General features: G+C 44.6%; 1 protein-coding gene across 2 annotated transcripts; it reads left to right on the top strand.

Annotated features, from left to right (window-relative positions):
• Window positions 1-27,936, top strand: LOC121854347 (peroxidasin-like protein). Of its 2 annotated transcripts, XM_042348953.1 has the most exons (15): window positions 1-111; window positions 9,458-9,732; window positions 11,588-11,738; window positions 13,776-14,014; window positions 20,622-20,801; window positions 20,902-21,090; window positions 21,889-22,083; window positions 22,727-22,854; window positions 22,981-23,165; window positions 23,498-23,741; window positions 24,055-24,188; window positions 24,574-24,743; window positions 25,169-25,274; window positions 25,802-25,951; window positions 26,819-27,936. In XM_042348953.1, the coding sequence occupies exons 1-15, from the start codon at window positions 89-91 to the stop codon at window positions 26,961-26,963; spliced, it is 2,514 nt and encodes an 837-aa protein (XP_042204887.1). In that variant the 5' UTR covers window positions 1-88; the 3' UTR covers window positions 26,964-27,936. The 2 variants fall into 2 exon arrangements, with proteins under 2 accessions (XP_042204887.1, XP_042204888.1); XM_042348954.1 differs by lacking the exon at window positions 21,889-22,083.

Below are 27,936 nucleotides of genomic sequence, written 5' to 3'. Positions count from 1 at the left end.
GTAGTGTGTGTGTGGCGGCTCAAGACAACGCTCCCGACTGGGAATTCTTTCCTCCTACTGTCTCTTTATCTGCGGGCCGCCGACAACCATGGTGTTGTGTCTGTGTGTGAGGTGAGTGTTGCGGGCCTCTTTCCTCCAAGTGCTGAAGCTGTCGGTGATGATGTGTTGTAACAGAGTTACACGTAATCACCGAATCTGCGCGGTCTTGGAATCTTGAGGGGAAGAAGGGTGGGTCAGGGCTTATAATGGTTTAAAAACACGATTTATTTTGGCATGTGTTGATAATAACTTGGTAAATCATCACGATTGTTTGTTTGCTTCGGAATTCTCACTCCAATGGTTGATGTTGGCGTGAGTGCAAGGAATAAACCACTTTGAAATTACCTACCAACTCAAACAAAGACCCGATGACTTTCCCTTATTCGACGAATTGACAAAGAATATAGTTAGGTTGCGTTCAATGGAACGTTCCTGCTAATATGGTAGTTTTATAATATAATGACTCGCCAAAGACGCGGCCTATTTAGCTTCCTGAATAACTTTTTTAACTGCTAGTACTATTCGTTCAAGTAAGGAATGTTTAATTAACGTCCCCCAAAATAGTAGTTTAATGGTGTCTGCTGTGAATGGCCCCCACACTTTTGATTTTCCAGATGTTATTAATCAAACTCAAATCCAACCAACATTGCAACCTAATCGCAACTAATGATCTAAAGATACAAAGCATGCGATGGTGGTGCGGGGGGGGGGGGGGGGTATTGATTGTTTAGGGGGATTAATAGCTAGTGTATGGCGCTACAGTAGTTAAACTGCCTAGTGGGATGGGTAAGGAGAGTGTATCGTAGTTTTATTTGTTTATATTGTGTGTGTGCGCACTGTCATCATCACTGAGTGATGATATATTATTTGTTATATTTGTATATTTTGAAATATTTATAAGAAAATATTGGGTTTGTTTTTACGTTAGATAAACGGTTAGTCTAAATTAACAGTCACGGCAATAGCTGACAGGCTGTTTTAGGCTATTTTGCCGGTCCATTGTTTATGTAATAGAAGTAATTATTTAATAGTATTTATTGTAGTATTCGAAGAATACCCCACTCTTAAAAAAAAAGTCGGAGGAGTTGTATTTTCCTACTTTTTTTTTGCCGATGTTTTCGTCCTGAATAGAACACAAGAAAATAAAGAGTCTGCAATAGGCCGGTTGGCCTGCGCATGGCAGCTCCTGTCGAGAGTTACTACCACTCTGTATCATCCATGAATCTATCTAGCCTCATTTTGAAACTTTCCAGAGTTCCAGCACTTACTACAAAGTTGCTAAGCTTGTTCCACGCGTCCAGTACCCTATTTGTGAACCAGTTTCTTCCTATCTCCCTCCTAAACCTAAACTTATCCAACTTGAATCCGTTGCTCCGAGTCCTATCCTGCTCGGATATTATAAGAACTTTATTTATATCCCCTTTATTGATTCCTTTCACCCACTTAAATACTTCTATCATATCTCCCCGCACTCTTCGTCTTTCTAGGGAATGCAAGTTAAGTTTCTTTAACCTATCCTGATATGGAAGGTTTCTAAGTCCAGGAATCATTTTTTTCATTCTTCGCTGCACTGACTCTAGTGAATTTATATCCATTCTATAATAGGGGCACCAGAACTGAACCGCATAATCTTTGACACGTTGCCATTATCAGTTGCTTATGCAAGAGCAGTACGACAAAATTGTTTCCTCGACATAAACGCTTCCTTACCATATAACACGAAAACCTGTCCGCAACTTCTTAAATAAATATTATACTAACAAATAACAAGGTTTTAAAGCAATTTCGAATTATTGGTTTCATACCTGAACAGTGACTACGGCGACCCATGATTACTGTATCAGTAATGGAATAAAACAACCAAATCTAACTTATCTGTCTTGGGATGGAAACGCATTATTATTCTAACAGGTTATGTAGGTTGGCTAAGGTGTTATTTTAATAAAGATGGTATGGGAAATGTTCGGTGGTTTCTTGTTAGGATAGCTCGCTGAATTGCCTGGGAGCTTGTAAACTGAAAATCATGTCCGCACGTGGTTCGTATTAACAAAAGCTACATTCTTAGCATAAACATACTGTACACACATTTAACCACCGTTTTCTTTCAAGCTGCCATGCACAGGCCAACCGGCCAATTGCAGACTTCATATGTTCTTATGTAGCACCTGTGATATTGTTGTGCTGAATATATATAAAGTTAGACCCTTTGTAGAAAAGGTTAAGCAACCCTGTTATAAAGGTAAGAAACATTGGTAATTATATGACTAACCCTCGAGCGAAATTGATTGAAAACAATTATAAAAACGCCTGAATTTCATTGTTATATTATAGTGGACACTTGTAGTTTGTGGAAATATGTTAAAAAAACGGAAATTTTAAAAATAAACGCTACTTAACATTTGTGGCTATGAAGAACAGACCTAACCAACCATACCTACCTAACCCTACTTAACTTCTCCTCATTCTCACAGGGCCCTTATATACAGGAGACTATTTATTACTTTAATGTTTACGTAGGAAAAATGGCATTAATTTTATTGTTGGGTTAGTAACACTCACGTAGGCCCAGGTATAACCCCGCTGTCTTATCCTGTTGAGTGTTGTGTTGTCATCCCTCAGATCGTGTGTGTCTCCCAGGACGAAAAGACGTACTGTATAATGTGTATAATGGTATGTGCGGGAGGATGCGGTACAGACACTACAGGGAAAATGTTAATTGGTCATACCCTGAAAGGTGGAGGAGACAGGGGGAGATGGGCATCTCGCGTACTGCTTGTCGACCTAATCTTATTAATGCAGTATTGGATTAGGCTCGATGAGGTTAGAATAGTTGATTTGGGGTTACATTAGGTTTGGATAGATTACCTTTGATGAGGTTATGCTAGACTAGATTATGGGGAGGTTAAGTTATATACGTAAGATGAGGTTGGGTTACACGAGGTTAGAACTCAAGTTACGTGAGGTTAGGTTACTGTCGGACAACGCCAGTACTGTACACACAGGGTCGCCTCAATCTAAACAACTCAATGGGTCGTAAAGATCTCAGGTCAAGTAAGGTGATAATGATGAGGGAGGGTCAGGTCTTCCCCTCCTCCACCACCACCACCACACTGCCCTACCCCTACACCAATTAACTCATTATCGTAGTAAATACAAAGAAAATATGAAGCCAAGTTTCTAAATAGTGACAGCCTGAATTATATTTTCTGATAGTTGGTGATAATTTATAGTAGTAAAGGTTTGTTATCCCCGACATACGCTGTTATATGGTTAGGTTTCCGCGTAAGTTGTTGGCGTTTCCCCTATCGTGAGAGGTTATTCTCTGCTATACGGGGTCTTTAACTTTAGAATATCGGAAAATGTTATAAAATATATGAAAACGATGATCACAGAAGTATTGTCTGCTCCAGTGGTTCAGGTTTCGCTATCGTAACATTATTCTCTGTTTCATATGTAGATAAGACCGTATATATTGGGTCTCGTTGCTCGTTAGTGTCCAGTAAGGTATGGGCCAGGTGTGGGTGTCAGACCTGACCTGGGATTGGAGGAGGTGGATGGTGATTATGGTAACCCCAGCCTAAGGGGGGATGGAAAGGGAAGGGGGATTAGTCACAGGTATTACGGTCGCTTCAGGTAAACTTCACGCCAAAACAACCAAAACGTATTTTTCAGTTAGTTAGGAAAGTTTTTTTTTTCTTTTGTTAGCATATTTTATTAGAATTATCATTGTTGTTTATTTTATATTTGTTATCTGGGCTAGACAACACCTGTTAATTATATTCATATATTCTCTACGTCAGTTACATTTTACTACAGAATGGATAAAGAATACCTAGAAAACGCTTATAGAAGGATGACAAGACTAATCTGAGCATTAGGAACCTTGAGTACAGAGAAAGGTTAAAGCATCTTAATTTGCACTCCCTCGAGAGACGTCGAGTGAGGGGCGATATGATCGAGGTGTACTCAGACTATCCAACCAGGAGCGAAATCGTAGCAATGGTTTTAAATTACACATTTAGATTTAGGCGCGAGATAGGTAAACATTGGTTTGGAAATAGAGTAGTGCAACAAGTTAGCAAATCTCATCATTAACTTGAATACACTGGATAGCTTCAAATATAGGTTAGATGGATATAATTATGAGCGATATGAGTAAACGGGACTGTCCAGTATGGGCCAATAGGTCTGCAGCTCCTTCCAGTCTCATGTTTTTGTGTTGCGTTATTTAATATGTTGTTGCTTTTAGTAATGTTGTGTAACGTTATTTTGTAATGTTGCGATGTTATGTCTGGCACTGGTTAGCCAAAATGTGATTGTTTCACTGCTGTATGCAACATGCGATGATTCATACCTCCTGAACGCGTGCAGCTCCGTCAAATTTGTCAGTTAACTTTCCTTGCTCGAGGTTGCGTGCCACCATTGACAACACGGCCGTTCTCTCCTACAACTTGTATTTGACGTGTTGGCAGCTACAGGAAATTACTTTATAATCTACGAACATTCTCCATTCTCTCTCTCTCTCTCTCTCTCTGAAGCTTTATATAGTTTCTCACTGATTTATGAGGGCAGTTATGTGTATATGACGATGCCAGATGTTATTGTCAACCCGCAATGTTCTCTGTAGATATTCTTCACAGTAGGCCCATAATGGCAAAGTTTTATATTCCACACCATGATCAGGCAGGGGAGTGACTACTGCATTCGTATCTGTGCTGGCGGGCAGTCAAAGGGCAGTTTTTCCTCCTCGCCGGCTTTGTCCCGACCTGCCAGGAATTTCGTGTGATGGCTGTCGTAGCATCGTCTATGATAATGTCTCGTCATCGAATCTTAGCTCAGTCGAAGGAAGAGATGAAAGTGTGATGATGGCAAAGTGGAGGACGACGACGCTGAAGAGTTTGAGAGGGACAAAATGCGGGTGTATTGCCCTTGAAAGACTATGCCCACCTCTCCTAAGCTTCTCATGGTGCTTTTGATAGTTTCATGCACTGTACTGTAGTTCACTTACAGTACACGACACTTCATGACAACACCTGCTTCTCGGTCCGGAAAAAAAACCACCGTGTCCCTCTTACTAGACTTAGCCGCCATGAATTTTATGGTATTTTACACTTTACTTCCTTTCACTCAAACACAGGATCAAAGTGTTGTTTCTAAGTTTTATCTTCGAGTTTTAATGTGACAATATCTGGTGCTACTATAGTATGCGGTCTACCAGGATAGTTACTGTTAAGTTGGTTAGGTTAAGGATATATTATTATAGACGCTACAGTGTAAATATCCCGGCAGACCACTTACTATAGTAGCACCGAATATTGTTTTTTTTTTCACTTTAAAATCGACTTAGTTGGGGGGTGGTGGTGTAGTAGTGGTCTTCATCTGTTCTGTCGTCAAGCCTCATCTCGCCGAAACTCCTGCACTGTGCTGTACGAAGAGGCTTTACATGGATTTCCTTGGGTTGTTTGTCATTTTATATATAAACATAGCGACTGCAACATTTAAATGAATTGGTTACTAATTATTTAAGGAAAATGAATGAGGCACATGATGAATGGCAGTATAGTGTGTTATGGTGAAACTAAGTAAAGGGGAGATGATAAGAAAGAAGAAAACGAGACGAGCGAAGGAGAATGGTGGCATAGTGACTTGCAAGTAATGTGAGAAATGGTGTTAATTCTCCGCGGGGGACGTACGAGTAAGAACAAAAATGAAAGTAATAATTGCACGTGCATCATGCAACAAAGGTGGACACCAAGAATGCATTTTTCGATGGATGATGCAAATGGATGGCAATAAAAAAGTGTAGATGTCGAAATAAAAGTGAAATTTAGAGCTACGAACCAAGGCCATGATGACTAGTGAGGAAATTCGTCATAAGTTTGTGTTGTGTTCAAGTGATTGTTTTTACCCGCACTTAAGGCGCCAGCCGAGGTGGTGGTGATATGAGCAGAAGCACAACAAATATTTTATAAAAGGCCGCAGGTAAACCATCTTTTATGTGTCTCAATATTACCTCTGTATATTTTAAACATCTTCGATGCAGATGACAGGAAGTAACTTGGAAATATTTCTTAATTTAGCGAAGCAAAACAAAACAAACATGTACAGATAGAATGTAAAAAATAATAATAATTAACGGCACCTCATTTTCTTTGCTCTGTTTCCTTCGTTTTTCCCTTGTTACACCGGGGCGGTAATTGTTAATGCTTACCCGAGGTCTGACCGCGGGTGAGAGGATTTACTGTGACTTTCAACACTTCAACAACTAACTCGCAATGCTGTTATTTGATATTGTCACTTTCAAACACAACTCTGCTTTTATTGATGTTATTTATATCTTATGTTAAGTCTGATGTAATGTGGATATTATTTGGGGTAAAATTTGAGAGGGAGAATGGGAGGTGTTGAGTGATGCTAGTAATGCTCACACACACACACACACACACACAGAATGTCCCACAAATAAGATGAATGCCAGATCAGTCAAGTGTCCAGGGAGTTCGATCTTATAATCTCCATGTACAGTTTCCCGTTATGTTCGGGGGGTGTTTTGGGGGTTGGCCCGTGTAGAACTAGCAAGGATAATTAAACCCAATTAGGAGGAAATTACAGGAACCAAGTTTAACTGTTCATTCGTCTGACAGAGCAGCACCTACCTAGTCGCCTTCCGAGAACCGTCATGGGGTGGTTTAGCGGAACTTCCGGTAGCTGGCAGGTAGAATATACGTCCAGGCGGGAGTTGTGTGCTGATTGGTTTTCTTGCCTCGTGATGTCCATTGGTTAAAACTCCCTTCCTGTATCTTGGGGATTGAATTTAACATTAACCTAATCTGTTTTTTCGCAAGCCTGCACTAATCTAACGTAACAACCTACCTAACCCATGACAGTCGTTGATGAGGATTGGAGGCCGACCTCATATTTCCTCACACACACACAAAGGGACAGAAACGGGTACTATTTCCATATTCTCCGCCTCAGGTGACGAGGGATAATGAGAAATTATTTCTATTGTCAGTAAAATTTTCCCAGATTATTTTGACGTATTTAATAATAAATAATAATAATTAACGGTTTATTGAAAAAGTTCTGCAGCCCAAAGGCTGAAAATATATAAGAACATAAGAACATAAGAATGGAGGAAACTGCAGCGGGCTTATTGGCCCATACTGGGCAGTCCCGTTTACACCCAACCCCTATTGCTCATATAAGCATCCAACCTATGTTTGAAGCTATTCAGCGTATTCGAGTTAATGATGATATTTGGTAACTTGTTCCATTCATCCACTACTGTTTCCAAACCAGTGTTTACCTATTTCACGCCGAAATCTAAATAGATGACTTATTACATACATTGGTTGTTTAACAAAAGCCTTCATTAGAGAAAGGTAAAGGAACATACAGATTAATGTAGGCGTTGAACAGCAAACACGTAGTGTAGTAACTCCCTCCTAGATAGTGTTATAAGGAACCTCACGTCGTGTAATAGTTCCCTCACTGATGGTGTTACGAGGGGCCTCACGTGGTGTAGTAACTCCCTCACAGATGGTGTTATGAGGGGCATCACGTGGTGTAGTAATTCCCTCACAGATGGTGTTATGAGGGGCCTCACGTGGTGTAGTAACTCCCTCACAGATGGTGTTATAGAGGACCTCGTGTGTTTAACTCCCTCACAGATGGGTGTTATGAGGGACCTCACGTGGTGTAATTCCCTCACAGATGGTGTTATGAGGACCTCGTGGTGTAGTAACTCCCTCTGGAGAGATGATGTTATGAGGACCTCACGTGGTGTAAACTCCCTCACAGATGGTGTTATGAGGGACCTCGTGGTGTAAGTAACTCCTACAGATGATATGAGGACCTCACGTGGTGTAGTAACTCCCTCACAGATGGTGTTATGAGGGACCTCACGTGGTGTATTAATCCCTTACAGATGGTGTTATAGAGGACCTCACGTGGTGTAGTAATTCCCTCACAGATGATGGTGTTATGAGGGACCTCACGTGGTGTAGTAACTCCCTCACAGATGGTGTTATGAGGACCTCACGTGGTGTAGTAACTCCCTCACAGATGGTGTTATGAGGACCTCACGTGGTGTACTCCCTCACAGATGATGTTGAGGACCTCACGTGGTGTAGTAACTCCCTCACAGAGTGGTGTTATGAGGGACCTCACGTGGTGTGGTGTTATGAGGACCTCGTCCCTCACAGATGGTGTTATGAGGGACCTCACGTGGATGATGTTATGTCACGTGTGTAATGCTCCCTCACAGATGGTGTTATGAGGACCTCACGTGGTGTAGTAACTCCCTCACAGATGATGTTATGTCGTGGTGTATAACTCCCTCACAGATGGTGTTATGAGGACCTCACGTGGTGTAGTAACTCCTCACAGATGGTGTTATGAGGGACCTCACGTGGTGTAGTAACTCCCTCACAGATGGTGTTATGAGGGACCTCACGTGGTGTAGTAACTCCCTCACAGATGGTGTTACTTTTACTTTATCCTCTTCGCCACTGATCGGCTTGTTAGCCGCTTGGGCGATCGGTCACGTCTGATTACTTTTCCTTTTCATTTATCTTCTTCTATATGAGTGAGGTGTGGCCCCAGGCCTTCCTATCGTAGACGGATTAACACATCGCTGGTTGTTGTTGGGTCTCACGGGCAGTTAACACTGGGTACCTGGGACCTCACTGTGTGAATGTTAATTTGGATAAAACTCGGCTGTTATTTTTTAGTTGTTCTCACTGACTTAAGCACTGTTCACCTCTGTTCAACACTAGCTCCATTCCTTTCCTAAATGAAATTGTAACTTCTGGCGAGAACTTGTTGATATTCCGGTGGGGAGGAGGGTTCAGGAGAGAGAGAGTTGGTATGGGCCAACTTAACAGTTGACCTGGCTGCTCCCAGAGGAGCGCCAGGTATGTCTTGACCCTTCGATGGTCAAGGATGTAGGCGCCAACTTGTGTTCGTCGCCGTAGACCTCCACTCAGTACTGGGTTGGTGTGTGTGTGTGTTATCATTAGCATTTAAACATATCAAGGTCATTTTCTCTTCTCTCGCTAAGTGGTATTCCACCTCTTCAGGGCTAGTCTCGAAATTGATCATTATGTAAATGTTAAGTGTTATTACTTATTATTATTTCCATTATTTCTGTGTTAAGTAGATGGGGCTGGTCCTAGTGGTCCATATCCTCGAGTTTACAAATACTTCCTCCACTTCTGTCTGTCTTCACTGTATTCACGTATTCTTGCCAAAACAGAGAATTTGTGGGTATTAAAATGTTCTTTTGTGTGTTATTGGGACTGTGGATAAGACCGTGATCACATGTTACGGTAGACTCAGTTACTTGATCAGATTTGTGTCATTGTTTTCATTACTGTAAATGCATCCTTAAGGTTCCTGTTTGTGTGTGTTTCAGGTTATGGTGGTTCTGCTGCGTGGTGACCGTGACCTGTAGCTACGTCTCCAACCTGCGTCCGTTTAGAGGTGTCCTGCAGGACCTAGGAGGACCACAACCACAACCACAGAAGGCAGATGTTAGAGGAGGTGATGCACTTTTCAGTCAGGCGGACAGCAGCATCGCCAGTAACACCATCACCAGGAGCCACTCGCCCGTACCACAGGATGTCACTGACGCGCTGAGGGCGGGTCTTGAGATCGCTCAGCAAATTATTGACCAGGAGAATGCAAACGGTAGGGAGAGGGTCGTTAGTGAAGGCAGAAGGGAGGGAGCTGGCTAAGGGGGCGAAGGTTACGTCTGGCGATGCTTTCCAAGTATTGCATGTTGGGTGTAGGAGGAATGCCTGACGCTACTGGTGGCTCATGCTGGCCATGGTTTTATACAGTGTTGATTTTAGTGGAGGAGCCAAGTGACTGTGTGTGGGGGTATGGGCATAGGGCAGTTCAGTGGTAGTTATGAAGGGGGTTATGGTAGACAGTTCTGGTAGTTATGAAGGATGTTATGGTAGACAGTTCTGGTAGTTATGAAGGGGGTTATGGTAGACAGTTCTGGTAGTTATGAAGGATGTTATGGTAGACAGTTCTGGTAGTTATGAAGGGGGTTATGGTAGACAGTTCTGGTAGTTATGAAGGGGGTTATGGTAGACAGTTCTGGTAGTTATGAAGGATGTTATGGTAGACAGTTCTGGTAGTTATGAAGGGGGTTATGGTAGACAGTTCTGGTAGTTATGAAGGGGTTATGGTAGACAGTTCTGGTAGTTATGAAGGGGGTTATGGTAGACAGTATGAAGTTATGGTAGACAGTTCTGGTAGTTATGAAGGGGGTTATGGTGAACAGTTCTGGTAAATTTATGAAGGGGGTTATGGTAGACGGTTGCAAGTGAGTTATGGAAGGGGTTATGGTAGACAGTTCTGAGAGTTATGGAAGGGGTTATGGTAGACAGTTCTGGTATTGGTTATGAAGGGGTTATAGTGGGAGCCAGTTCTGGTAGTTATGAAGGGGGATGTTATGGTAGACAGTTCACCAGAGTAGTTACAGAAGGGGTTATGGTAGACAGTTCTGGTAGTTATGAAGAGTTTATAGTAGACAGTTCTGGTAGTTATGAAGAGGGGGTTATGGTAGTAGTTCTGAAGTAGTTATGGAAGGGGGTTATGAGCAGACAGTTCTGGTAGTTATGAAGGGGTTATAGTAGACAGTTCTGGTAGTTATGAAGGTTATGGTGAGCAGTTCTGGTATTGGTTATGAAGGGGTTATGGTGAACCAGTTCATTACAGTTATGAGAGGGGATTATGGTGAACCCAGTTCTGTAGTTATGAGAGGATGTTATGGTAGACCAGTTCTGGTGGTTATGAAGGGGTTATGGTAGACGGTTCTGGTAGTTATGAAGGATGTTATGGTAGACAGTTCTGGTAGTTATGAAGGGGGTTATGGTAGACAGTTCTGGTAGTTATGAAGGGTTATGGTAGACAGTTCTGGTAGTTATGAAGGGGGTTATGGTAGACAGTTCTGGTAGTTATGAAGGGGGTTATGGTAGACAGTTCTGGTAGTTATGAAGGATGTTATGGTAGACAGTTCTGGTAGTTATGAAGGGGGTTATGGTAGACAGTTCTGGTAGTTATGAAGGATGTTATGGTAGACAGTCGACAGCCCGGACAACGCCTGAGGATGATCTGCTTTTTGCCGGGCTGTTGTGGGAGACCTCAGGAGTTGGCCCAAAGTTTGTTGTTGTTTTTATTTTAGAGATTTAGAAATTTCGAGAAATTAGTTTTGATCTGTGTGGGGAGGGGGGGTTACTACGTTCTTATTTATTTAATCTATTTTATTTCATGTATGTACACACACTTAGACGTACACATACATGCATGAGTACAATGATATACTGTATGCATACACGCACTTACACAAACATACGCGCGCACACATGCCCACGCATACGCACATACATACATAAATACAGACATACGCGCGCGCGCACACACACACACACACACGATTGCACACGTGACTGGGATGACAAGCAAAATACATATAAAAAATGATTACTCTGAATCCTACTTAAGTTTTTTTCTCGTGTGTGTGTGTGTACAGGGGAGCAGCTGCGGACGTCGTTTGTACAGCAGCCACTGGAGCAGAGCACCATGTTCCTCTTCTCCTTCAGAAGGGCAGAGCCAGCAGCCAAACGCGCCGCCTCCTGCCAGGGTAGACTACTGCTCGAGGCCTCCAAGAACTTCACTAGAAGGTCAGTAGTGTGCCTTTCCTCCCTCCTTGTTCCCTCCCTGACACACACACACGGTGATCATATCCCCACGAGACGTTTCATTAATATGTAATTTTCAAGTTGCAATATAAAGTTACATGGGTCATTCTTCTTCTTTAATGACAGGCAGGCGACACACCACAGGCCTAATTTACCCTAAAAACCTGGTAATGACTTGTAAAGATTCCCCACTACCAGGAGAGGTCATGCCAGGTCAAGGCTTGGGGGCAGCCATCAGGTGACCTTTGGGAGTGTTAAGTTGAGGGAATTAGTTTTTTTTTTAGTATCCTTGAGTGAGCGACGTCTTGTATAGCTTCAACACCTTGGCATAATAGTCCAGGTAATTTTAACATTTTGCCGTACTGTAGTAATCTTGCCATATTGCCATAATAACCTTGACATATTGGCTAAGGTTCACATATTGCATGAATAATTTAGACATTTTGCCTTAACAACCTTGAAATATTGCCTGAGCGAAACCCTTTAACATAAATGGTACGATTATGCGGTTGTCTAGAAAATGAAAATTAAGAGAAATAAGAGGTAGGTTCTCAGTCTTCCTCAGGGTAATTCTTTACTTCCTCCAGTCACGAAGCGGAAAAGTAGCCATGATTCTGATATATAAACACTGAATACTTTTGATTATAGAACTGAAGTTAAAAACATCCGCGATATATAACTAGATATTAAGTGGGTTTAATTTGGATGGTCTTTGTGATTTTCATATTGTGTAGCGGTTCATTTAACGACTGTGCTGAGGAGGTCAACCAAGGTACTGGGGAAAGAAATTAGTTTAGGTTCGTGGTGGACCAACTCAGGCTGCAAGATGTAATGTCGATGTTATTGTGCGTGTGTGTGTGTCTTATCTCGGTTCATGGAGAAGATGACGATGGTGAGTGGTGATGGTATGCGTCACAGTACATGTTCAGCCACCACACACTTCCTTCGTGATGATGTCTGGTAACTATTTATATACTGCAACTGCAAGATGATGGTGAAGATGGTCCCCCCCGCCCGACCAAATGATTCACTGACACACCAACCAACCCCCCCCCTCTCTCTCTCCTCCCCCCCCATCTCCCCATCCTTCCATCCCACAACCTCCCCCTCCTTCACCCTGTGGCAAGGTTAACATCCTAATTTAATAGATATTACTGAAGGAGGTCATACCCATGAAAGGACTGACGCCTCACCTCACGCCTTCCACGCCTCTCCTCATGCCCTCCACGCCTCTCTATACCACGTGTTGCATCCGTGAGGTGTAGCATATATATGTGTGTGTGTTCCATGTGTGAGTGGGTGTCGAGTGTGGGTGTTGGCGTGCGTCTTGCCAGTCAATGAAATTATGAGTGTGAATAACGATCCCGCGACACTCACTCACTCACTCACGCGACGCTCACTCACTTACTCGACACATTAACACGCAGGTAAGGGAGTCGGGCAGGTGACTGTGGGAAGTTCTTGATCATCTGAGGGGGCTCCACCCACCACACCTTACATGCTGCTGTAGCTAATGTGATTCGCCAGGAAGAGTGTGTAAGTTGGGTACAGTGAACAATTGACTTCATTACTCGACCTTGAAATATTTATAATTACGGGGTCTGTCACGTGGGTGTGGCGTCACGTATCGGGCAGATGGATTGGGAAAGGGTAGGTATATTTTGGCTTTTGTCTGTGAGGGCGGGAAGGTGTGTGTGTGAGGACGGGGAGGTGTGTGTTGGAAACGTCTGGGGTGTAGAGGGGGAGGGGGTGACCGTGGGAGCCTCGCTACAGGAAGGATGAGACAGATATGATGAACTTTCTTGGGTGAGTGCAGGTAACTGTCCGTAATCGCGCGTGTGTGCGCACCATCCGAAGGGAACTGATGGCACCCCCAGTCTGATTCACACCATCCTTGACGAGATGTTGGTCCACTCAAGATGTTGTTCCGCCATCAGCAGCACTTGATGATGTAACAGATGTTATTGTTTTTTATATATTATTTAGTAGTAACAGTTGTTGTTTCCTTTACGCCGCCAGACACAACATCGCCGCCCAAGACGCGCAGTTCTTCCTGGCCAGACTCAACACCATGGTGGAGGCCGGGGCGTGCAAGAGCTTGAGGCCACGAGGCTGTGAGGAAGCCAAGGCGCCACCCCAGTGCTCACCCGACTACCCTTACCGGTCCATCGATGGCTCCTGCAACAATCTGCAGAATCCTCGGTGGGGCGCCGCCTCCATCCCCTTTGTCAGATACTTGGCTCCTGCTTATGAGGACGGTGAGTACCTGTGTTAACGTCCCGAGTGCGAGTTACCCGCAGGTGAGTATCACTTGTACTTGTATTTTATTTGTTGCATAATACATTGTCTGGTATCAGTTGAGGATGCCGTCGGCACCTCTTGGGTAATTCTTCACTTTTTCGTAAACTTTTGACTAGAAGTATGGCGGGATAAAGTTGGACGTTGACGAAGAGCAAATTAAGGGAATAAACTCATCACTAGAAGGGGGCGTGGACGTGTGCCTCAACTAGTGTGGTGAAGGGAGAGGGAGACTGAAGTGGACACGGGAAGAGATGTACAGTATATGGCTAATAAGAAGTGGGTAAGAAGCGGCCAAGACCTTCCTGCTGGGGAGGTAGGGTCAGATGCTGCAGTGATTCCCGATGAAGTTTCCTCGCTCTAATGTAAAAAGCTGTTAGTCCATGCACAACCTTGCCGTCAGCCACGCTGTCAGCCACACCCCCTTGTTCACTTGAGCTGGTGTGTGACTGGACGCAAGATGCACAGTTACAGAAACCAGTCACTCGAAGAACGCCGGCCTCAAGAGCTATCAGAGTGTAGTGAGGACAATAGACTTCCTGACCCGTCCTAACCAACAGTAGTTATATTTTCCTTCCTAGCCCTGAGAGGCCATTCATCCCTGGAGTTTGGGGGGTGAGTGGGAACGGTGAGAAAGAAGGGCAGAAGGCACTATCTAGCTAGAGGAGTAAGATAAAGAGAGTGAGAGTAGTAAGGAATGGGGAGAGATGTGCAAGTGAGGAAGGAATGAGGAGAGATGTGCAAGTGAGGAAGGAATGGGGAGAGATGTGCAAGTGAGGAAGGAATGGGGAGAGATGTGCAAGTGAGGAAGGAATGGGGAGAGATGTGCAAGTGAGGAAGGAATGGGGAGAGATGTGCAAGTGAGGAAGGAATGAGGAGAGATGTGCAAGTGAGGAAGGGATGAGGAGAGATGTGCAAGTGAGGAAGGAATGGGGAGAGATGTGCAAGTGAGGAAGGAATGGGGAGAGAAGAATGAGTGAAGGAGATGAGAATGGGACGATAGGTAAGAGAGAGTGAAGCCACAGCAGCAATAGGCTCTTGCATTATTATCCTTGTTAGTCTTTTGTGGTCGTAATAAAAGGTTGGAAGAGGACCGGAAGCCGCCCCCAGCCTCGGCCTCACTCCTGGAGATTCGAGAGCTTCCTGCATCCTGTTGCTCGCCCGAACTGAGAACGGTTAGGAATGTCTTAAACTGCGATATAAAAGAATTCTTATAATTTCCTACGTTAAATATATCTTATAATGGGTAATATGATAGCATCCTTTGACTGACTGACTGACTGACTTAAGCTACAATACATATCTCAAAGATTCCTATGTTAAATATGTCCACCTGTCATCTGAATTAAGAATTAACTCAAACACGTAAATTAACTTTACCTAAACTGTATACTTAGGAACATTTATTTATAGCTCACTTAAGCTACAACATAAATACTGACAACTAAAAATATCCACCGTGTCTAGATTATTCTCGAGGTTCTTGATATAACTAGACACGTTCACGCTTACTGGTCAGAGGAAAATTATCTCCCCAATTGCTGTTCATTTGTAGGTGGAAGCGGGCAATTAGTTCAGCACCCTAGTTCTGTGTCGTGTGAGCTACTGGTGCATTAGTTAGGTAAGGAAAGACTATGAGTGTGATGGTGGTGTTGATTGTGGTGGTTATGTTAATTGACATCAGGTGTGATAAGATATAGTGGTGGTTATGTTGATTGTTGTCAGGTGTGGTAAGGTGTAGTGGTGTCCGCTTACTAATCGTTTGACCAGTTGGTCTGCTCTTGTAATGAACTTTATCGTCCAATATTAGTCACAAGATGAAACTGTAGTACTGTATCCGGAGAAAACCTGTACCACTCTATTGCCCCTCGGATCCGGGTCTGAGTTTGAGCGTACAGTACTTTTGCTTCCCCTCCACTCACCCAGACGTCACTACCACCCCTCGCTGTTCTCCTTGGGGCGCGTTACTGTGTGTATGGCGGTCAGAAAGCGCGGTGCATTTCTTAGGGTTAATGGGTATAAAGTTGTCAATAAAGGCCTTAAACCATTACCATACAGTGTGACCAGCAGCGAGGGTGTACCAGCATGATCCATATTGAAGCCTCTTCCACTTTCCATGTTAACTCCCCCTCTACCCTTCCCACTGCCTCTTTTAAGTTAAGCACCGCCCTTCTTGACCTTCTCAGCAACCACCTTAACCTTCCCAGCTAAACACTGCCCTCCTCCGCTACCCTGACCGCTACTTAACGCCCCTATCCGCCGCCGTCCCACCCCAGCAATTCGTTCATCTCTCACCCTGAGCAGCGTAGAGTACGTCTGTGGTCCCTCCCGCCACCACACCCATTAATACGCAGGATGATTAAGTGTGTCCGCCCGCCCGCCCACCTACCTCCCAAAACTTCTCATGACTACACAAGAATTCCCACGGTGGCGACGACGGAGTGGCGACAGCGGTCATAGCAAGCGCAGGTGTGTAGCAATAGGAAGAGCCTGTCGCCTCCTGCTGTCAGTGACCCCAGTACCGCGTGCCGCCTACAGCCACACACTAAGTTGTTTGGACTTGCTTCCTAGCCCCCATTGGTCCCTGTTCACCTTGCAGTAAAGTAGGGAAAGTTGTTGGAGCTTCCAATAACTTCATGACATAAACCACTGACGCTTCAGGCTTCTACGCCCTTAACTCGTGAGACATAAAGGCAAGCATGAACTTAGCATGCTTCCCTGTTGGGCGCTGTAAACGCTTCTGCGCTTCACCTTACACAAGGATGTAGGGGGGGGGGGTGCCGCAGGGGCATCGCACTGACCCTACGGCGTTTGTTACAAAGATCCTTTGGTTGTTGCGAGGCTTGGGGTTGTTCTGATGATTGAATGTTGGTGTGAAGTTAAGGTTCGTTTATGGAAATGAATATTGTTAGTTTCTCTGCATTAGTCCATTGGTGAGATGCATCGGTTGTTTGTAAATGTATGGCGTTTGCCGAGATACACTGGTTGTTTGTGAGTTGAGTGTCACAGGTTGTTTGTTGAGCCACACCTGGCAAGAAATGACAAGGGAAACTACATCGATCATAACCGTAATTCCCTGACCGTGAAAGAACTTGTATTTAAGTTTGCTTTCACAAGTTATTATTGCCAGGAATAAAGGTACGGGGATCTATTGATTAATCTTTATCACAAGAATAGGACAGGGGTTGTACGGGCTGGTGGGTGTCAGTGGTGTCGTGCCCTTGGATGATGTCAAACACTGGCTCAAATTCAGGGAGTTGTCAGCGTATAGCGTCGTCGGTGAGAAGTAAACAATGGCTGTGATCTGAGAGGCTCTCCCTAGTAAGGACTGAGAGGCTACTGCCAGGTGAGGACGGTTCGTGCCCTTGGATGGGGTCGATACGAAGGCTTGTTGTAATAAAGTGGGAAGGGTGACAGGGAACGTTGGTAGGCCTACGTGTTGAACCAGCCGCGGCACACAACTTCCTCCTCGATAACAAGTAGTAATTACCGTATATCTTCCACCGTGTTGCTGCCAACATATATAACTTGTAGGGGTATGCGATATTGGTTCACACTCAGGATGGGATGGAGAAAGGAAACTCACAATGTACTCACTGTATACATATTGTATTGAATGTACAATGCAGCTTGTTGCTGGGTAGGTAGCATGGTAATAAGCGTTGAGTAGAGAGAGCTGGGTGGTGAGGGTGACCAGAGTGAGGGCACCCGGCTTGAGGGACGCCAAGGTCGCTGGCGGGAACGGCAGCCGCCAGGCTGACGCGGAGGAGGAGGTGTTGCTTGCTGGTGGCACTGTGTAGAAAGAGGGTAGTCACGTCGGTGTCAGGCCTTATAAGGCGGGGGTAGGCGTGGGTAGATAGTTGACCCCCGCTCCGTGGGCGGCGCTGGAGGCGTAGGCTGGGGAATTCGAGAAGGTTCGGCGCTTGTAGGGGAGGAATCCACTACAAACTCAACTACGATAACAAACGCCTTTCATATATTTTCGGTAGATTTCCTGTTATTTTGGATCTCATTGGACAATATTAAGGAAAATGATAAGGAACTGTAAAAAAAACTTTTCGTCGGAACTGCTGCTGAAAGAATTAGCAAGAACTTTTGTTTCTTGTAGAACACACCCACTCTCTCACCCACCCACCCACCGTCCCCTCGTGTACAGTACCTGGCCGGGATTCTTAAAAACAAATTAAGTGATAAATTCTCTTATAACGGGGGAGTAACGAGGACGTCTCTTAACTCCTTCCACGTTAAGTAAACAACAAAGATGGCGGCGGCGATCATGACGTCAGAATGGGTCCTACGTGCGAGAGAGTGTATACCATGACAGTGAGAGTTAAAGTATATCCAGTTCCTGTCTGGTGGTTATGACTGATTTTGTGTGTTATTACCTCAGCTGGGTGTCTGTCTCCTCCGCACCACTATTTCCTTTACAAACACTAAAACTTTCCCCCGACTGCACATCTAGATCCTTATCCTGCACACCCTCGCGCTGTGTTGCCCGAGATGACAAGATCATTTTATTAACAAAAGACAGTGTATAGAAGCCTCCTAACCTAACCACCAACTCCCCGCCCCCTTTCACCTTCCCCCTCTATAGGAGCGGCGACGAGGCATCAACACACAATAACTAGAAGAGCTGGACGGGGCCCTTTGTCAGCGGCAATCTGGTTATTTAGGGCCTCGTCACGCCCTAGTAAACGCCGGAGTCCACAGTCTTGATAAACTTCTCTCCTCTGATCGTCGATATCTCCTGAAGAAGACTAAAGAGCACTGGTAATATACAGTATACTGTATATATTAACGTCTAATATAGAGTATACCCCTTCATATAATAACGTGTATTAGGATATTATATTATCCTTCAGAACCCAGAAAAGGATTAGATTAATAGAGAAACTAAAAAAAAATTCTGTTTGATCGTCACTAAGCGGGGGTGACAGGAAGGTGGACACCAGTCACCACGCCTCGTCCTGGGCTGCCTGGTGCCGCTCACTAGGCCTACACCGTCAGCTACAAGTGTCGTGGTGATTGAATGATGTGGCGGTGAGATACAAGAATGTGGTGATGTAGCAGTAGTCGTTTTTTTCTCATTATTTATTGATGTAGTTTAATTTATAAAGTTATTGACACTGAACAGTTTGTTGACGAGACGCGAAGGAAATACAGGAGCATATTTTTTAACAAACTTACGATGAAAGGCAGTGTTTATCCCCTACCAAACTTCCCCAAGTGTGTCCCAAGTATGGTAATAAGTGAGGCTGAACATGTTGATTATTATAGAACGCCACTCGAATATTCACGACTAGAAGCTATGACATTAAAGACGGATAGGCGTTATTGTGTTGAGGAGCGCCACAAGGGTTGGTTAGTGTCCCAGGCATCATGGAATTACAATGTCTGCTAACCACACGGTCTAAATCTTTGTCTGTCTGAATACGTATTTTCTTTTCTTATTCGATTAATATACAGAATTAATAAATAAGAGAAATGCGCTGACATGATATTTTCTGAGAAACTCCGTAAATTTGTATAAAAACAAAAACACAAATTCTCGTATCCTTTCTTTCCCACTTCCATTCCATTCCTTCTTTCCTCCCTCTTTCCCATTCTTTCCTCCCTTCCTCGCCCCCTTCCTCCACTTCTCGTCACTCTTCCCCATCTCTCTCTCATCTTTTCCTTCCCTCCTCTCTCCACCGTCAGCCTCGAAGGTAAGAATGCCTCTTATAGATTTACCTTTTTATAAATCAGAGCACAATACCAAGGCCGGGCCGTCCCATAGTACTGTACAGTGCCTAAAAGGGTACCATTAAGGCTTGGCAGGGGGGTACCACCCCATAGCACCACTCCGTACTGTATTGGTATCTGCCTCTCTTGGTACCACTCATAGTACCAAGGTTAAGTCTTCGTGGTATCTGTTGGTGTGCAGGTGTTAGAAACTGAAGCTTCAGGCATCAGTGTGTGAGGCGACAGGTGTTACGGGCGATGATGGTGCAAATACCTGTGATATGGCTATGCTTTAGATGGTGAGAGAGAGGGGGGGGGGTCAAAAATAAAGAGAGAGGGAGAGGGGCAAAGAGATAAAGAAATAGATAGCGAGAGAGAAAGGAAGATATAGGGATAACGAGAAGGATAACAAGAAAGATAGCGAGAGAAAGAAACATTGGTCGCAGTGAAGGTGGTGGTGATGATGTAGCTCAGTGAAAGTCTCGCCACACGATAACCACCCATCACTCATTAATGTTTTCCCGCAGTAAGGCGAGAGTTTGGCCGTCCAGTTACATACTGTAAACTGAGGAGTATAAACATTGCATGTAATGGGGCGAGTGGTGAAGGTAAATGCTAAATAATGAAGAAAAATAGTTTATGATGGAAGTGAGAAAAGTGACAGCTGATACTGTAGCAGTGCAGGTGAAACAGAGTGAAGTGGGGATGCTCTTGATGACCTGTAGGTGTGTAATATAAAGGAATATCTCTCTCTCTCTCTCTCTCTCTCCCTCTCCACAGACGTGGACGCTATGCAGGTGTACATGAAAAATTATCTTAATACCATCAATTTTTTTTACTTCGTAGGTGTTGATGCTTTGAGGGGCGCTGGCAGGACAGGATTGAGAAGGCTGCCGTCACCCCGGGCTGTGAGTTGGATGTTACACGTGGGTGGGAACCGACCCCCTTTACCACACCTCACACTTATGATCATGCAGTGGGGGCAGTTCATGGATCACGACATTGTCCACACACCTGAAGCTGCAGGTATGTCCTTGTAAACCTGTCCAGTACCCACCTTAGTCTGCAGGTACACTCACACACCTGTTTCTGATAACCTCATGATAATGTCTGGACGTGATTTCAGGTGTGGACGAGCACGGGGAGACGATGCCTGTCGAATGTTGCCGGGATGGGGTGGACACTTCAAACTTTTTTGACTTGACCCAAGACTGCCGCCCCATCGACGTCTCCACCGACCCGCTATTTTCCGCCAACGGGAGGACCTGCATGAGATTCGTCAGGTCACTCATAGCAAGCAGGGACTGTCTTTTGGGTGAGTGACATCATGCAACGTCATGCACTTTTTCCCTCTAAACACGCCATGCGTTTGTACGGCTCCTCAATCATTTCTCACTGCACATGCTCTAGTGTCTTCTTTCTAGAATGTCGTGCACCTGTGTACTTCAGAGTACGGGAGAGGGACAAGTAAAACCAGACGATCAAGTAAATACCGAAATGGAGTTTTATTCCTGTGTTGTATTAAAACGTTACCCAAGTGTATTCTCGACTGCAGGAGAAAGACCTGTCTAGTATTCACGCCAAGATTATGTATGAGACGGCTAGAGTTATTTATGAACAGTACAAGAGAAAGTTGTTATATTAAAGAGTTTTAGCCAGGACGATTAACTCCATACCATGTTCCCTCCACCACTCCATACCGTGTACCCTCCACCACTCCATACCGTGTACCCTCCACCACTCCATACCGTGTACCCTCCACCACTCCATACCGTGTACCCTCCACCACTCCATACCGTGTACCCCACCACCCATACCGTGTACCCTCCACCACTCCATACCGTGTACCCTCCACCACTCCATACCGTGTCCACCACTACCGTGTACCCTCCACCACTCCATACCGTGTACCCTCCACCACTCCATACCGTGTACCCTCCACCACTCCATACCGTGTACCCTCCACCACTCCATACCGTGTACCCTCCACCACTCCATACCGTGTACCCTCCACCACTCCATACCGTGTACCCTCCACCACTCCATACCGTGTACCCTCCACCACTCCATACCGTGTACCCTCCACCACTCCATACCGTGTACCCTCCACCAGGCCCCCGGGAGCAGCTCAACCAAATCACAGCGTATATAGACGGGTCAATGGTGTATGGGTCGACGGTGGAGGTGTCCCAGGAGCTGAGGCTGTACCGAGGAGGACGACTCAACAAGTCCAGCGCCCCCAGTGGCCACGGTCACTTCCTCCCTCGCTCTAAGTGTGAGCATAGCGACGGCTTCTGCTTCAAAGCAGGTCAGTACTGTGGAGACGTGCAGGGTGTCCCAAAGAAGAATTAGCACTGCCTTAAAAATTTTCGTGGAGACACTGTGAATGCTTGTATCAGAGCAGTAACATTTGGCCTAACGTGTGGGCGACCTCTCGTATTGAATGAGCTGCAATTCTACCATATCAAAATTTAGACAGTTGCTATTTTACTCGTACACAAAATGTTAACAAAGAATTTAATTGGTTTATATAAAATTCCTCTGCTAGATTTTCATTATTTTTTCTTATATTCATACAACAGAATAATAATTGAGTTATGAATGAAAAAAAGAAGAGGGAATGAACTATAGAATAGTCTCGTAAACAGTTTTCTAGTTAACCGTTTTCTATGTTATAAAACTTCATTTCAAAGCATGAGACTAGACAATAGGACAGACTCATCTAGAGAGTTTGTGGGCTTGTAATTTTCTAAATGTTGTTGGACAATCATCAAAACTTACTAAAATCGTCATACTAATTCTCATAGATTCACCATAAAATAGTGTAGATACCGTATACAGACAATATACGTAGACCGTACCAGCATATAAACAATGTACTGTACAGGTAGAGGGAGTGCATGTAGGTATAGTCTATTGGTAAACAGTAATATAATAAGTGTTATGTACAGGTGATGAGCGTGTGAACGAGCAGCCAGCCTTGGCCTCCATGCACACGCTGTGGCTGAGGGTGCACGAGAACCTGGTGACTCAGCTGGCAAGGCTCAACCCTCACTGGGACGATGAGACCCTCTACCAGGTGAGTGACTATAGACTCCATCACTCTCAGGCACCAGATGATGACCATGATTCACTCGCGCCCTTAATTTCTCTTTTTCAATTTCTCACTCGCTTCCCTCCCTCACTCGCTCATATGTTATTTCAGGAAAGTCGTCGCATAGTAGTGGCGTTGATCCAGCAGACGACGTACCGAGAGTTCCTGCCACTGGTGCTGGGAGACAACCTTATGCAGGAGTACGACCTCTACCCACGAACAAGGGGCCTCTACGACACCTACGATCCCTCCGTCGACTCTTCCATCGCTAATTCCTTCGGCACCGCCGCCTACAGGTTGGTGGTGTGGGTTGACGGGTCGACTGTGCTCCATTTCCTATATGACTTTGAACTTAACCTACCCATTAGGATTGAATTGCAGTCCTGAGGGTTTCTCAGTGCTAATGGGTAGCTTAGTAAATGGGCTGCAGTGAAATAGAATACATGAGAATGGCTCCAGTAAGTTTGGAGTGTATTGAGACTGGGGAAGTAATGGATTAGATTAAGTTATAATTTTCAGGTGGTGACTGTACTTGGGGGGACACGTTATGTGAGGGAAGAAAGATGAAGAGGAAGATGTTATAAAGTTTTTAGAAGAGTTGTTTAACCAGTAGGTACATCTTTCACAGGTTCGGCCACACCCTGGTGAACGACGTGCTGAGGGGCTCCGGCAAGAACGTGACTCTGTCTGGTAGCTTCATGGACCCTCACGTGCTGCACGAATCGGGCACGAGTCCCTCTGACCTTCTGAGTGGCCTGGCCAACTCTCACTCCCAGGCAGCGGACTCGTACCTTGTACCTACCCTAACCAACAAGCTCTTCGCCCGCCCTGACGAGCCTGTGGGCCTTGATCTGATGGCTCTTAACATCCAGGTACTTTTCTTTACCTTGTGATGTTCAGAGATTCTCCACGATTTGTTTGTAACGAATATTAAGTATTGTTTATGGTGGATGCTTAGACGTGACCGATCGCCCAAGCGGCTAATGAGCCGATCAGTGGTGAAGAGGATAAAAGTAAAACAGTGACGGATATAAGCAAGTTTAGTATACTGAAGGTACCTAATTCTATATTTATGTAATTGGAGGTGGTAGAGTGCAGTGCTGGCCTTGTGTAAGTGTTAGGTCACTGTTGTATCCTCACTGCCCCTAATTCTTACCTGTGTTACCTTCCTGGTTGTTGTTACAGCGAGGACGTGATCATGGTCTGCCGCCATACACGGTGTGGCGGAAGGCGTGTGGACTGTCAGCTGTGTCCTCCTTCCCTCAGCTGGGCAAAGTCACGAGTCCCCAGGTGGCCTTCACCCTCTCCTCCCTATACGGGTGAGTGTCTCCCCCCTCACTTAATACCTTACTGCAGGAAAGTGCATCCTCCTCAGTGCTGTCTACTTACAAACTTAGCAGAGCACTGAGGTAAAATCTTGCCAGACAATTCCCAGACTGAACAAAACACGAGCAAGCAATTTCTCCCTCAATAGTCTCCCACCAGTCTGAGTTACTTAATCCTTTTTTTAAGTCGGATGGATTTTGTCTGCATAAGTAAAGTTAAATTTTGGTCTTCAGATGAGATTTTTTGTTCTGTGGGAAGTTGTTCAATGGGGTGCTGGATTTTATCATGAATTACTGTAAGTGTGGTAGTAGTGATAATGGTGGTGTACTCTTGCGAGTGTCACGATAAAAGTAAGGCTCAACTCGTGTTCCCCTGCAGGAGTGTCGACGACGTGGACTTGTTCCCGGCGGGGTTGGCAGAGACGGCTTTGTCCGGAGGTCTCCTTGGTCCCACACTCTCCTGCATCATCGCTCAGCAGTTCTCCAACCTCAAGAAGGGTGACAGGTTTTGGTACGAGAACCTTAATCAACCCAAACCCTTCGCAATAGGTATACACAGCCTGCACCTTCGTTCACCTCTGGGATGAGTGTTGTAACCTTGTAAACATTGATTGGGAGGGGGGGGGTATATACTCTGAGCATAATATCATGAGGTATTTGAGCATTATAGTGGTTAGAATATTTTGAGCCTTAATATAACGTGTTTTTATTTTTAGTACTGTACTATACTGCTATAAATATTTGAGTATAATGGTAGACGTTATATTTAAAGTGATTCATCATTTATATTCTCTATGCTTGTCTGTCTGTATCTGTCGCTACAGATAATGTGACGAAAATGTTATATAAATAGGAATTCCTCCCTCACTACCTTTCTCCTTCACATACACACTGCCTTATTTACTTCCTCTTCTTCCCTCCCTCACTGCTTGACTATTTCTCTCCATCCCTCACCCACTCACTCACTCCCACAGGTCAGTTAGACAGCATCCGACAGATAAGTCTGACAGGGGTGATGTGTGAGCACCTCCGCCTCTCTCACCTCCAGCCGCGACCCTTCCTCACTACCGAGGTTCCAGGGTGAGTGAGTGTGTGTGTGTGTGTGTGTAGTGTACTTGGGGTGTGTGTCAGGGATGTGTCTAGGGTGCCAGGGATGTGTCTGGGGATGTTTCCATATGCTGCAGTATTCATCATCCATATACATCCACAAGTGATGATCCTGACAATAACATGAGATTTCATTCGGGTAGATATTTTTTTCCTTTATTATTATTTTGTTGTTGTTTGTAAACTTGTGAAAAGAAGTGGTAACTGGTTCATATGATTCTTACTAAGCCCATTGAGTTGACGGGTCTATTTTATGGTCCGTATAAGTGAACCGGTGGAGTATATATATATATATATATATATATATATATATATATATATATATCTTTTTGACAGTTCATGGATGTTATGGTTCATGACTGGTTCAGTATTCATAATGCACTATTACTTTATGTCCAGTTCAATAATGTGGTTCTTAACAGTTCATTAATCCGAGTTAATGTAACGTTCGGTTCCATTGCGGTGGTTCGATGACTTTAACAATGTGTCGTGTTTTGCAGGAACAATCCTCGCCCTTGTTCCACCTACCAGCGGCTCAACCTGAGATTGTGGCGAGAGAAAGCGTCTATAGCATTCCCCACCCAACCGCCTATCACCCAGCCGCCAATTACGCCTATCACCCGGCCACCAATCACGCCTATCACCCCCATGTAAGTACCATTCCTTACTGCTACTAGGAGAGGTAGTCTTATTCAGTCACTTGGAAAGGTAGTCTTCCTTGGTCACTAGGAGAGTAACACACTACACGGAGGCACCACAGTCACTACTCGAGTCTCCTAGTTTTGATAATTAAATTGACTGTACATAATCCTGCCAACTTGAGAACATCCGGGAGGTGGTCTCGTGTGCCACCTCTCTCGCAGCCCCCACCCTCCTATATATCCAGCACTAATCATAATTACACAAATTGGATTACCGTATTTTGATTCGTCTTAGAGCGATGCAACAGTAGTCCTACAGTAATGACGTTAGGAGCCCATTTCATCGTCTAAGAATGCGTCTTCAGAATTTCATCGCATTTTGGACGTTTTTTTTTCCTTCAGAATTAGAATGTAATGAGTATTGTAGGTTAAACTTGTATCTTAAAACACAAGTTATTTTAATCAAATTTAGCAGATATAATTAAGAGAATAAATGGGAAAGAGGAGTTATGACCAGACAGGCAATCAGAGGAGGTATATGCAAGTCCTTTGTCCTATTATGTGCCAGACCTATTGGACGCATCTTAAGACCTACATAATCTTTTGTGAACATTAATTTACACGATTCCTGCAGGCTTGGTCCCCCCCTCACCTACACGACTACAGCAGGTCGACAACTAAGCATTGTTGACAATATATGGTCATAACATGGTGGCCTTTGATACTTGCAGGAACCACAGGTGCTTAGTCATTTTTTTGTATTTATTTATTTTGGATGCTTCAACTATCTGTCCGATTCCTCATGGCTAGCCAGCTCTAGTTATGTACAACACCACTTAACTGTTTAGCCTGGACTGTTAAAACCTGTTTCTCCAGGAGTCAATGTCATGGTGTGGGTGTGTGGACGAGGCTGCCGGGGATCGACCAGTGGTGCTCCTTCAATTGTTTTCACAGCGTCCCGTTCTGCCCGCCCAGCCACTGCAACTGCTCATCGTCTCACCCCAGACCTCCATACCTATAGTGCCACAACCACCATACTTAGTGCCACGACCACCATACTTTGTGCCACGACCACCATACTTAGTGCCACGGCCACCGTACCTACCGTGCCACGGCCACCACACCTACCGTGCCACGGCCACCACACCTACCGTGCCACGGCCACCACACCTACCGTGCCACGGCCACCATAACTACATTGCCATGACCACCCTAACTACAGTATGCAACCACCATAACTACAGTGCTACGACTACTATAACTACAGTACCACGACCATCCTGCATAAAATGCAAAGGCCACCATAACTACAGTACTACGATCACCATAACTACAGTGCCATGACCATCATACCTACAAAGTAAAAAGTAAATACCGCAACTCCTTCCTTCTTCTAAGATGGCACCTCCCTCCCTCCCTCCCTCCAAGAGAGTTGGGTTCAGCTTTAGTGATAATTTTGGACATTAATCTACCGAGATGAGTCGGGCTTTACTCAAGAGGTGTATCACAGTATAGTAAAGTCATGATGTATTTTGAACGTGTGTGTGTGTGTTTTCCCAACAAGTGATTTTCTGACTGTACAAACACCATACAAATGTTTTAGTTACACACACACACAGTCCAAAAACATCACCCTGTCAACTTTGAACCCCCTATAAAATGACCTCTCTGAACACTCCACTGTATAATAGTCCTTACTGAAATGTTTAGTTCTAATTTACTATACATCGTACACGTCTATGGACTCAAATGTTTAATAATAAGAACGAGACTTGACTGCAGACGTAACAAGTGGCACAGTGTTGTACTGATGGGGGACGTTTTGTGACAAAGGCAAATCTGTGTTGACAAGATAATAGCGAATCTGTGTTGAGGATAACTTGGTCTATATCTCCACATGTATTGTAGTTATTGTCCAGAAACAAAAATATGCTCGTCAGAATGTTAGTGTTACTTGAGCTGTGACCTTATTTATGTATAAAAAGTTCTGTGTA

This window comes from Homarus americanus, unplaced genomic scaffold (assembly GCF_018991925.1).
Source record: "Homarus americanus isolate GMGI-L3 unplaced genomic scaffold, GMGI_Hamer_2.0 scaffold54443, whole genome shotgun sequence".
NCBI classification, from domain to species: domain Eukaryota; kingdom Metazoa; phylum Arthropoda; class Malacostraca; order Decapoda; family Nephropidae; genus Homarus; species Homarus americanus.
Note: the sequence above shows the minus strand (reverse complement) of the source record. Positions and strands in the feature narration are given on the sequence as shown.

What these genes read in the sequence shown, in the direction of transcription:
- LOC121854347 (XM_042348953.1), top strand. Translation starts at nt 89, where the DNA reads ATGGTGTTGTGTCTGTGTGTGAG. An exon ending in ACCCAAACCCTTCGCAATAG is followed by an intron (nt 24,744 to 25,168) that starts GTATACACAGCC and finishes TCACTCCCACAG; the next exon opens with GTCAGTTAGACAGCATCCGA. An exon ending in ATCACGCCTATCACCCCCAT is followed by an intron (nt 25,952 to 26,818) that starts GTAAGTACCATT and finishes CTGTTTCTCCAG; the next exon opens with GAGTCAATGTCATGGTGTGG.